Source organism: Nannospalax galili, unplaced genomic scaffold (genome assembly GCF_000622305.1).
Source record: "Nannospalax galili isolate Female #2095 unplaced genomic scaffold, S.galili_v1.0 scaffold305, whole genome shotgun sequence".
In the NCBI taxonomy this organism is placed as follows: Eukaryota; Metazoa; Chordata; class Mammalia; order Rodentia; family Spalacidae; genus Nannospalax; species Nannospalax galili.
Genome location: NW_008356258.1, coordinates 662,239 through 675,396, shown reverse-complemented (window position 1 = coordinate 675,396; position 13,158 = coordinate 662,239). Strand labels below are relative to the sequence as shown.

Below are 13,158 nucleotides of genomic sequence, written 5' to 3'. Positions count from 1 at the left end.
CTCTCTGAATGCTGCTGGTTGCCAAGTACAAGTGGGAATTCCACTTCCCTCAGCTCCCCTTCCCTCTAGATGTTCCCTCACTCATCAGTCGTTGCCTCTCTACCTCTCGGGAACCTCCATCATCCATTCACCCCTCCTTCCAATTTCTCACCTAGATATGCAGCATTCACACAGGTAATCTTCATTCTGGAGCTTGCTTCCCTACCTCTTGGTGCTCTATCACTTCCTCAGAACCAGATCAGATCCCATCTCCTGAAAGAAGCTTCCCTGTCCATCAAGGCTGAGCTAGGTGACTCTCCTGAGCTGTCACTGCCCATCCCCAACAATTATGTCAATCATAGCTCTCTCCTGCTGTCTTTTGCTTGTGGACTGCTCTGGGGTACTTGAACTCAGAGCTCCTAGAGGTGCCGGCCTCTCTTTCTAGCGAACAGTGTCATTACTAATGCACAGCACTGAGTCAGTAACTATGCACCCACATGGACCACGCAGTGTCCCACTGTGATATCCTAGTGGGCAGTGATATGCTGAGTGAATACTGCTGAGAATAATCCCCCAGGGAGACAGCATGCTCCTATCACTGAATGTGGCTTCTGGGATAAATATATGTGATAGAATTAAATAATGCTTGCCAAAATATATCAAGTTCTAATCCTTGCACTTTGTAAATACTATCTTATTCAGAAAAAGAGCCCTAACTGTGTCACAACAGCCTTCTAAGAAAGAGGCAGGAGAATCCACACAGATGTAAGAGGAGCTATAAAAACCCAGAAGAGAAAATGTGATGGAGGCAAAGACTGAGTGACATGGCCAGTATGTTCAAGACTGGATCAGTCACCTGGAGTTCAGAGGTCAGAACCTTACCCCACCACCCCAAGAGCCCCAAAGAAACTGTAGATTTCTGAGTTCTAGATGCCAGCACTATGAGAGGATAATTTTCTGTTGATTTAAAGTTTGTGGCACTTTATGCCAACAGCTCAAAACTAGTACAATATACTTTTGGATTTATGTCCTGTCTGGGCCTATAATACGAAGATGATGAATGCAAAATTGCACTAAGGTAGGGAGAGAAAGAAAGACCATTGTAAACATCCTACCAGAAAGCATGGGGCTTTCTTGACTGAAGATTCAGTGACTATTCGTTAGAATGAAGGACGATTAGAACACAACAGGAAGAATTCGAACCATGGCCTTCTCAACAACCTCTGCAAGTTTGGTCACAAGACAGATCTTACAGTGCTCTCCTACTCAGGAACCGATGCATCCTGTGCCTCTGGGTCTTTGCTCAGTCTGTTCTGACCACCTGGTAGGTTTTTCTTTCATTGCTGCACACTGAAATCCAGCTGGCTCTGGGGTCAACTCAAAGGATTCTGGGTTTTTATTTATTATTTTTAAAAATTTTAGAGTGTGAGTGTGTGCGCGTGTGTTGTGTTGGGGGGGGGCAGGTACATGCATGCCACAGCACTCATGTAAGGGTCAGAGCACAACTTCTCACCTCCTACCTTCGAAACAAAGTCTCTGTCAAGATCTGTGTTCTTCTACTATGTCCCCCACAAGCATCTAAGGATTCTCCCATCTCTGTCTCCTATCTCCCTGTAGGAGCACTGTGATTGCAGATGCTTGAGCTATGTAGTATCCTGCCTTGACATGGATTCTGGGTATTGAACTTAAGTTCTTACATTGCACAGCAAGCACTTTTGTCACTAAGTCATCTCCCCAAGATCCCTCAAATGGTTCTTGCTCCATGGAGTCCTCACTGAGCACCAACTCCTCTCCCGTATGCATCCCCTGAATGCTCTTAACACTCAGGAGAATTGATACTAATTCATCCATTGAATTGCCTACTCCTAGCACTGAGTTTTGCACATACAAAACACATACCAAAATTTAGGCAAATAAATACATTAATCTAATAATGCTCATGTATTTTATAGAAGAACAAACAGAAGGCAGGAATGATTAAGAAATTTTCCTGGATGCGTATTACATGAAGAACACATTGAACATACCAAGTGTGCATAACAGACTGGCCGCAGCCCAGGCTGTACAGCTAAACAATTCAAAATTCAACTCAGGACTTTGCCTCTGTTGACTTTTGGAAAGCTATTAAACCCAAATCTCTGTTTCTTTCTCTGTACAGCTGGCAGAAGTGTTCTGTAAATTCTTAAAGGGGTATGCAAAGTCCCTATGTTCCCAAGCTGGTAGATATTTTCAATATATTAATTTTCTGTATGAAGCCCAGAAGGCAGAGGTGAGCAGCATTTCCTATAACAATGACTAAGTGAGCCCCTAACATTTTGTTAACAGAATATACCATTTTTATATGAAAATATAATTTCATGGTAGAAAAAAATCAATATTTGTAACATATCAAGTTTTAAAATTATAATTTTATATAATTAGTATTAATATGGACATCATAATTCAAACAGACAAAATGTAAGTATGCACATAAGTATATAATTGTGAACTATAAAAACAAAACCCCATTCAGTCACAAGGAAAAATAAAGTCCAAAAACTATGTGTCTTGAATACTTACTGTATCAGATTAATTTTCCTACATATAATCATCTATTTATTTTTTTTATCATCTTTATTTTAACTAGGAAAATAGCTGCTTAAATTTTAACCACGTAAACAGTATTCTTGAGATAGTAATTCTATCACTTTTAAAAAAAAATTTAATATAGTTAAAAGAACCTGGCCCCCTACATTATGACATACTGTTTAAATCACATAAAAGATGGAAAGAGCAGCAGTTACATATAGAGAAAAATCCATTATGGCTGAAGAGTAATAATACTGTTAGACAAAGGAGCAAAGCAGGCCAGTGACATGGCTCACTGGGGAAAGGCACTTGCTGCCAAACCTGAAGACCTGAGTTTAATTTCTAGAACCCACACTACAGGGGAGAGGATCGACTCAGCCAAGTTGTCCTCTAACCTCCACAAGTATGCTGTGGAAAGCACACCCACATGGGAGGGGGGAGGGAGGGAGGGAGAGAGGGAGGGAGGGAGGGAGGCAAATAAAACAAAGAAGTTTAAAGAATAAGTGAAAGCATTCAAAATTAGACAAAGTTAAGTAGAAAAAACTGGGGTCATTCTGCTACCTCTGCTTTCCTGACAGCAACAGCAGAAAATCAGTACATGACAAATACGCCTTCTGGATTTTCTACTTTGGAAGCTCTTAGAAGACTTTCTAAAACTTCCTCACAGTATTTAAAACTTTCTGTTAAAACCACCTAATTTTGTAGATGAAAACTACAATGAAAACTAGTTTAGCAGTTCCATAAATGTAAAATCTCCATCACATCACTCTAGTTATAAATTCCAGCACAGCTGACAGGTTCATGCGTTGCATCCTTACTATGTATAACAGCACTTTTTCCCACACTTTCCATTCCTTGACTCAATCAGCCATCACAGTCACCTTATGTCTCATTGATTATCAATCAATGTATGTTAGAGGAAGAAGAAACAGACACACAGATGACTTAAATAATTTCCCCAGGGTCACACAACAAGAAGAGGCAAAGACAGGATTGAACTTGATATAATCTGGCTCCAGAGTAGCATTCAAACAAGATTATAATGTGATCCATATATGCAATTCTAACGTCCCTAGTAGTCACACTGAAAAATATGAAAAGCAGGGGTAATTAATTTAAAATATAATGTAATCTATTATATCCAAAGTACAATCCTATCACATAATAAAATGAAAAGGTATTAATGAGCTATTTCTTTTTCTTTTTTTTAAGTACTAAGTCTTCAGAACCTCCTCTGTGTTTTTACACTCATGGAAAAGTTCAGTTCAGATTCACATCATTTCAAGTGCTTGGTAGTGATGTGGAGCCAGTGGCTCCATCTAGTGTTGGACACACTTCCACAGCCTTCTTTCCTAAGGGACCTTCTAACAGAAAGGAATGTCCGCAGGCCTGTCATCACTGTGCCTGAATATTTACTGTCCTCTAGTGGCCTTTCATCAGTTACCTTTTCAACCCCAGTGTGACAACAGGACAGAAGAAAACGGGTCATTGTGCTGAAGGATCTAGTTCACTGTGCTTCTGCATCAGCAACTGCTTCAAACTACCTTTCTAGGGATGTCGGTGTAACAAACACCCTCCAGAACACAGAGAAGGATATGAGCCAGATGACTTCAAGACCCTGATAATGAAATTAATGTTCTTCTCTAGCAAAAAAGTTTGGGCAGGTTTTCCAGTAGCTGCTTCATAAGACTGCAGTTCAAAATCTTGGGGTTCAGGGCTCCTTAGGTCTGAATCAAGTCGACAGTGTGTGTATACAGCATCTGACTGGGGCCCTAGGCATCAATTGTAAGCCAGAGCAAGCAGGCCACCTGCTGTGCTGTGAGAAGTGAAATCTTCTTTCTTTGGCACAGAACTAGCTCCCTGAAGCCGTGAAGCTCCCAGAGCATAAAAGAAGGCATAAAAGTAAGGTAACTAGCATCTCGGCTCCACTTCTAGGCACACGTTTTAAGTGGTGCTGAATCTGGAACTATTACTATCCCACAGTAAAGACTTCACATTTTCTCTAGTTATGACCAAGATCAAATTAATTTACCATCTTAGTTCAAAGTCATTGGAAACAGCAGGAAAACCAACACCAACACCACCAAAACCCCATTGTTCTCCTTGCTGTTACTGGCAGCGTGTTTCCTCCTACAAAGATCTCAAGTCCCCACTTAAACACCTCTGTCACAGTAACCATCACACATTTGTTCCTTCTATACAGCAGTTATACATACTGTACCTTTCCACAGCATTTGGCTTTGTCTATAATCTTTAATGCAAACTCTTTCCCAGTAGACCTAGGAATAACCAGAGGACAACCATTAAAGTTCTTAATCAGAGTACCTTCCTTCCCAACTCCCTCCACAGCATTAGTCTTCTGTCCATGAGAGACAATGCTGAGAGGGGCCAAGGGAGAAAAAACTCCCTAAAAAAGAAAAGAAAAAAAGCCATGCTAATTAAATCTTCTTTTATAAGTAGTAATAATTCTATTATTATTAACTTATAAAGAATTTAAATTCTGTTGTGTCAATGCTAGAAGAGAAACACTTCTCAAATCTCAAGACAGGTCTCTAAGGAGAGAGAATAAGCTAAGAAGAGTAGGTCAGATCAACTGAAAAAAAACTTATTCCTGGTGCCTCTTTACATTAATACACGAGTCACATGAGTCTATAATTCAAAACTGAAAAGTTCTCAGACTTTTAGTATCTCTTTCTTAGCCAAACTTCAGCAAGGACCTGATGCTATGTTATTTCTATCATTATACACCTTGTCTAGTGCTAAAGAGATGATCTGTCATTATTTTTTACTCAGTTTTAGCATAGTTAGAATCTGAGCATGCCAAAAATATTCAAATGAAAACAGTTTATAGAGCCTACCATGGTACTCTTAGAAAACCTTTGTCTTTCATACATAGTTGCTTCTGCCAAGGGTTTCATGGCATACAGGGATGAGGCCCAGCCTAGAGGAGTAATGCTCTAAAACAGCTCCCCTCATATTACAAACCCTATTTCTAACAGGTCCTTAGAACTTATTTTAAATACTTCATTGTTTTCCTGGGCAGCAATCTATAAAAAAGGCTTTAAGAACAGAAGACACCTTACATAGCAATATAAATGTAGCAAACCTTCATTGGACATGTAACAATGAATAAACTGGATAAACAATGAATAAAATGGATAAACTTTCTAGAAAAAAGCTACCACAAACTATAAAAATTCAGAACATGTAAGATAGTGGTCTATAAACAAAGACATTAGTCTGCATCTTTTATGGATTTCATAAACAAAAAGTCAATAACTGGCAGAATTTGGCTGATTCTGATCCTACAGCCATGGTTCCTGTATGCTGAACTACTAGTCTACTGATGAAGCATTGGCTAGAGGATTACTGTCCGAGTTAAATGAGGTAACACAGAACACACTGAGCACAGAGCCTGGCACAGGTAAGCGCTACACAAGATATTTTTATTTCAATGCTTATTTTCTTTCTTACTTCTCTCTGGGTTCATGGATGAGATCTGATGTGTCTTTTAGCCCAAATCCATACAAAATTGTTTCATGTGTATACAAAAAAATTTGTATCAAATTGCTGGTGACCATGTCTGCAGGAATGACTTTTATAAAATGGACATAATCTTGACTGGCTTTTAATTTACTTAGGCAAATTCACTGAGCCATATGCTCTTGTGACCTAGGTACCCAATCTTGTTTCCTGGGTAACTCAATTTGCTACTCTACCCCAAAAAGATAATGAGTGAATGCGGGTGTGCTTGAGAATTAACACATCAAAGCACTGAAAGGCAGTGCATGTATCCTCATTGAAAACTAGAAAGATGGAGAAGTATTGCTTGGCCATCTGTATATAAGATGTTTTAGACCTAGGGATGGAAGGGCAAGATTATCTGGTAAGATAAGGGTGGGTCCAAGCTTGTACTTCCCCAACTGAAGCTGGAGAAACAGGTTTGAATAAAATTATGGATGAGGCCTGACCCAGGGTATAGTTCTAGAGCACAACTCCAGGAGACATGTGGAGCAATGGCAGTCTTCCAAGTTCAGGTTCACTCTTTTTAAGTATTAACTGTAATGTGGCACAGTAATGCCACACGTGCGGAACAGCTAGTCCCAAGGATAGACTCTTGAGGGAAAGGGGAAAAAGAACCTTCCCATAGAGGCTTCCATTCAGTAGGTTAAGAATAAACTCCAGGGGAGAACTGAATGAGTAGGGAAACAAATAATTAGTCACTCACCTGTCCATGCACTCTTTAACTACTGCAAAGTTGCCATCACCAATAACCTTCCCAATTCTGTATTTCTCCAGAAGAGATGACTCAGAGCACCTGTTTCCATTGACACCTGCAACAAAGCATCAATGCAAAGTGTGAGGGAAACATCAGCATCTTATACATATTTAGAAAATAATACATTGTCTTCTACATATTTAGAAAATAATAAATTGCAATGCAATTATTTATAGGTCTATAGCAAAACTAAAGAAAATCTCTCAGCATATTTCCTAAATAGAATGCCTAAATCACCAGTTTCATTTTGACCTTGTTGGGGGAATCAGAAACCATCAAAATCAATAAACCTGACAAATCTCTGAAATATCAGTTGAAATATATGATTAGCCCTAAAAGTCTAACCAGAACTTTTAAAAACTCCTCTGTGAATGTGCTGAAAAGACTAAGGGGTGGGAGCAAATTCAACCTTGGAACACTCTGAAGATTTCTCTTTGGGATTTTCCAGTAAAGAAAATTCTATCAAGGTTAGATGCCCTGGAAAAAGCTAATTCCTTTATAAAGTATATATGGTGGGGTGTAAGATCAGACCACTTGTTACAATGTATCCTGGTGCTCAGACCAAAGTAGATACAAATTGGTGTCAATCCAACTGAGAGAAAATATATCTAGGAATTCTGAGTACATCATCACTAAGAGAAAAAGAAAGGAAGCCAGGGTCTAAGATTGAATGGGAACTGGCTGACACCAGTGAGGTTTCACATACCTTGATGTGACACCACTCTCACCACCCACTAAGGCTAACTGGGCTAACAGATGACATGACCATGTCCCTGCTTAGGAAAAGTGTAACATCAGTGTGATTATGATAGCCATCAAGTTCAGATGGATGATTTTCTTTATAAAAACAATGATCAAATTCAGAAGTACCTTCAGGACTCATACAACGGTCAACTTCAGGCCCACTGTTTACATTGGAAGAAGATCTGCCATGAGCAGAGATCTGCTGCAGGAGAATAACCATTATAAATTAGGACACATTTAGAGATCATGAGCCCCCCAACCCTTACATAACAATGTTTACACAAGGCAAAGACAACTGATACAGGAAGAGAAGAAGCAATCATTTCCCCTTTTCCTACGTAAACACATTCGGGCATTTCTTCCTTAGACATATTTTCAATTCATATTTAATATCAGGAAAACTGATATTGTGCTTACTTTTAGTTTTTTAACTGTGTTACTTTTGACTTCAATAAAATAAAATCTGCATTATGACATCATGGCTGATCAAGGTACTTTTTAGTTAAAATGTAGGTCTTAGAACTTAGATGACTCTAACAGCTCCAGACTAAACACCTTGTTCTTAGGAGTTCAGTCATTTTACTGCCTGACAATAAAACAATGAGTGAACAATAAAAAACTTTCAGTATTTAATGTTTTTATTTTTCTGGTCTTATTTCACTCATATTTTGTTACTGAAATTGAAGGCAATTCCAGAACTAGTGGCACTTTACAGGAAAATGTCTAAAAGTTAGTCAAGGAGACTTATAGGAGGCCTAAAAAAGCCACCGTCCTAGTCAGGCCCCTGGCTTTACTGTTTCTCTTGCTTTTAGTCGTTCCCATTCCACACACTATTTCCAGAGAAACATCCTAAGGAAGTTACAGCATCACTCCCAGGAGCCCAGACCCCAGTGGGTCTTCCTTACCAACAAAATTACCCTGCATCTTCAGCCTGGCATTCAGGCCATGGTCCATCTCCACCTACCTATCCCATGTATTTCCACCGTTTTTTTTTTTTTTTCATGTAGCTTACACTTAATTAACTCAAATAATTTCCTTTATTTATTAGTTACTTAAACTCCCTAAGTCTTAATTTTTCACTCCGAAAATGTAGAACAGCAGTACCAAGCTTGAAATTTGCTCGAGAATTAACTTTAGTTCATACCTGTAAAACCTTGAGCACTGTCACTGCCAGAGAACATTAACCAACATTATTCATCCTTGTCCTTGAGATGCCTAGCCCAGAGCTTTGAAAGAATTGTGGAATGTACAATGGCTGTAAGAAACATTTTGCTAAATCATTCATTCCAAGTTCAATCTTAGGGCTTTAATCCCCAGGAAACAGAGGCAAGCCAAACAGAGACCAAGCCAGCCTGATCTACAAAGGGAGTTCCAGGCCAGTCAGTGTTACATAATGAGGCCCTGTCTCAAAAACACAAAGAAAAAACAACAAACTACAACAAAACCAAATTGAGTCTTCCTCCAATATAATCTTTCCTAAACTGAAAATCACCAAAGATATAAAAGATCTAAATTAAGTTACTATTAGTCCAGCTCTGTTTGATTGTGACTGAAAGAAGTCTTATTGTATAGCCTATGCTAGCCTTGAACTCATGATCCTCCTGCCTAAGCCTCCTAAGTGCCAGGGTTTTAAGTGTGCATCACCATTCCTAGCAGCCTGACTCTCAATGAAATAAGCAAGAGACTAATGTAATTTTTCTGAAACGTTAAGTCTCAAAACAAATAGAAAGATTCCTGCTGATCACTATTGGACTCTGAACAAACTGATCAGGGAGGTGGGTTGTCAAATGCCCAAGAACAGCAATGGACAGAGATCTGTACACATGCATGTCTAAATCTCACCTCCCAGAGAAGCCCTATTACTAGGCTGGTCAGACAGAGACACTGGGCAAGAACATCTGCCTTCATTACGCTGAACTCCAGGTCACTCAGTAGTACACAGTCCCCAGATTACTGCTGAGGTCTTAAGACCAGCTCCCCACCCCCACCACCCCCCCGGACCCCTGACCCAGTTTAGTTGGAGGCCTACTTCCTACTCACTAAGCTTTCCTGGAAGCAGGCGACATTCTTCTAAGTCCTTTTCTTGATCTAATTTGAGAAAGTACTGGTTTACTGCAAGCAGATGTATCCTGCCTGACTCCAGGATTCCCTGGGAAGCTTTCTCAGGAGGGGCTGAAGCAAGCACACTTAGTTCATGCTCAGTTACATGATTTTCAGAGTGTTTACCCAGTAAGTTCCTGTGAACCTTTGTGTATTTCCCAGTGTTTATTTTGAAGAAAGCCCCATCCTTTCCTGTCCCAATTCCTTATATAGCCCAGTTATCATAAACCCATTCTGTGCTGGGATTCCAGGGTGACAAAAAGCAGGTAAAGAAATCAGCAGGTAGAACAGGTGGTGTATGCTGTTTCTCTGGCACCACAAAGAATGACAACCGGGCCAAAGTACAGAGCTTGGAAGGAGAGGGTGCCCTCATGAGGGGAAAGGGCACCCAGCCAAGCTACTTTCTTGTGCATCCAACAAAGGCTTCACTAAATCACCAGGAGACACAGTTTTCCTAGCAAACAATGACAGCAAGAACATTTTTCAACTCCCAAATAGACCTTTTTTTTTTAATTTAAAATATTTTATTTATATTTTATGTGTATGAGTGTATTGCCTGCATGTGTGTAAATGGACCCATGTCATGCAATGCCCACAGAGCTCAGAAGAGGGCATTGGATCCCCTGGCTGGAGTTACAGACAGTTGTTAGCTGCCATGTGGGTGCTGGGAATCAAATCCAGGTCCTCTACAAGAGCAGTCAGTGCTCTTAACTGTTGAGCCATCCCTCCAGCCCATCAAATTGACATTTTTTTAAAAAAAGTATTAAATCTAAGGGCTAGAGAGATGGCTCAGGGGTTAAGAACACTGGTTGTTCTTGCAGAAGACCCGGGTTTGAATCCCAGCACCCACATGGCAGCTAACAACTATCCTAACTCCAGTTCCAGGGAATCCGACAGCCTCTTCTGTCCTCCTCGGGCGTTGTACGACATGTGCGGGCTTATCTACATGCAGGCAATACATGCATACACATAAAATTAAAAAAAATAAAATAAAATGTATTAAATCTAAAACTTTCAAAAACAATCCCGTATTGATTTCACAGGAATATATGAACAGTTCTTATCGAAATCTCTTCAAATATTAGTGGTGTTCATGCTTTCATGTCGGCAGCTGTGACGCCAAGACAGCCAAAGCAAAGTACTCCTCAATGACCAATCATGGATGGCAGCATCTGGGCTCGTTCAAGATATCCACTGGACCCATCGCTGGTTCAGAAGGATAAGATTCTATTTAGGGGGTGGGAAGAAGTATCTCATATTCCTGAGAAATCATGATTGGCCAAAGGGCACAGGTGACAGACCTTGAAGATGCTGCTTAGCAAATTCTCCATGGCCAGGCCTGATATCACTGTATCACTTACTTACTCCCCTATCAGCAATAATCAATAAAAAGAAATGCACAAGAATCCTCTGTTGCTAAGACCTTTTTCAAAAGAACTGAAGACAGCAGAAAAAGCCACCAGCATCTTCAGCATCCTGTGGGAGGCATTCACAGCTGATGGGGGGCATCCGATGATATGCTCCAGCTTGCTACATATTCAGTCAGGATGCTGGGATCTGTATCTGTCCTACACTTGTTTCTTTGATAATGAATTATTTCAATTTTTCCAAATTTAAAATTTAGGGAGAAATGTTAAGTATTGCACTAAAAATGTAAAGTTAATTGGTGTCTCAAAAAAGTAGCAACTGGTAATAAGTATGTGAAATGAAATAGATTCAGAATGGGAAATATCACATTTTCTCTGAGATGCATAACCTAGACTTAAAGATCCCACACTGATCTCGAACTCACTATGCAGCCAAAGATGACCTTAAACTCCTGATCCTCCTGCTTCTCCCTCCTAAGTGCTGGGATTATAAGTGTGTGCCACCATGCCTGGCTAGGAATGGTTATTAAAGCATACTCTTGCTGATGCTTAAGTAGAAGGCTAGGCATCATTTCACCTAAAGGAAGAACCCAAGCAGACTCTGGGAGACATTACTGTGTGGTAAAGTGACTTTCTTGGATGCATTTTGAAAAAATGATATCATGATGAATTTGGAAACTGATCTATAGTAAGGTTCAGAAACATTTTCTATCAAGGGCCAGAAGACAATATTCTAGCTATGGGTCATATGGTCTCTGCTGTAACTCTTCAACTCTACTATGGAAGCAGCCAGACCCCATGTAATCAAATTAGGATGGCTATGTTTCCATCAAATTTTATTAGAGAAACAAGCAATAGGCTGACTTTAGCCAGCAGAAAAATTCCTTTTAGTCTATACAAACTTTCTTATGGACGTTTTCCCTCAAACACAATTCTGATACTTTTTTTTTTTAACTCTAGAACAGAACAGTCTTTAGGATATGGTTGTTGCAATAAAGATAAAGTTCTATGTGCTTGACTGCATACCACAATCACCTTTGAAAATTTTTATTTTGAAAATAGCCAGCCTGTACCATATTAATGAAGGCAGAGCCCAGGCACAGGAATTTTTAAAGCTCCGCAGACCAGCCAATGCATAGCCAAGGTTGGTAGTGTCTGTGGAGGATGCTTATGGCAGCCATTGTAATGAACTGCTCAGATACTCTAACAAGTTCTCTTCGTTACTTCTCTAATAATTTAAGCATTGTGAATCATTTACAGCCAAGGAATTATTCCCCCTTGTAAGAAAGGAAAGGAAGACACCCCTGTGGTTTACTGAATGCCTGCTTTGTCCTATTCTGACATGAGCACTTTCATTTTCTCCACTGGCCAGCAAAGAGACCCAAGTTTAAAGACACAATTACTTTTAGGAGCATTACAACAACTGTGGAGTCTGTCTGCAAAGCCCGAAGCTTTTCTAGCTGTTCGTATGCTGTCTTGTCCCTTAAGATTACAAGAGAAGTCCTGTAAAGCTACTGAACGACTAAGCAGGCTACTCCATTCCAGACCCGGTGATCACCGCAATGTCTTTCAGAACATGCTTTCAGATTACATAAGTATGTAACAGTCCTATGATTTATGCACACGATACACAAATTGGTACACAAGTTTACTGCCTTACATTAACAGTTTTTAAATGTTTTTTCTTTAAAAAAGTTGGAGGCCAGCCTGATCTATATAGCAAGTAAGTGGCTACATAAGAGTCTCTCAAAAAGGAACAAACAACCAGCAGTGGTGGCGCATGCCTTTAATCCTAGCACTTGGATCTCTGTGAGTTCAAGGCCACCCTGGTCTATATAGTGAGTTCTAGGCCAGCTGAGGCTACAGGGGGACCCTGTCTCAGAAAATAAGATAAAATAAAATAAAAATAAAGCAAAGTAAAAATGGTACCTTCTGAAATACATGGAAGGGGAAATCAGTGTTCGGTAGGTATTCTATAAGACAACTAGAATTAAAAGTTTTTATAAATTTTTAAAAGATATTTCCTTTTGTCATATGAGGAAGAACCCAATAGAGGGATGCTTTTGGAAGCCCTTGTCAAGAAACTCCAATGGACTCTCATATGAACATTTGAAAATTGCC

At 39.8% G+C, this 13,158-nt stretch overlaps 1 protein-coding gene across 19 annotated transcripts in view; it reads right to left on the bottom strand.

The window, feature by feature from the left end:
* Dclk2 (doublecortin like kinase 2) overlaps nucleotides 1-13,158 on the bottom strand; it is a 167,217-nt gene that overhangs the window by 26,170 nt on the left and 127,889 nt on the right. For 15 of the 19 annotated variants that reach the window (XM_029556731.1, XM_029556722.1, XM_029556721.1 and 12 more), the window contains 3 exons: nucleotides 7,697-7,772; nucleotides 6,776-6,881; nucleotides 4,769-4,826 (listed from right to left, as the gene is read on the bottom strand). In XM_029556731.1, coding sequence (XP_029412591.1) covers nucleotides 4,769-4,826; nucleotides 6,776-6,881; nucleotides 7,697-7,772 — 240 coding nt within the window. The remainder of the gene's footprint in view (nucleotides 1-4,768; nucleotides 4,827-6,775; nucleotides 6,882-7,696; nucleotides 7,773-13,158) is intronic. The other 4 variants (XM_008854246.3, XM_029556729.1, XM_008854241.3 and 1 more) reach the window with 1 other exon arrangement.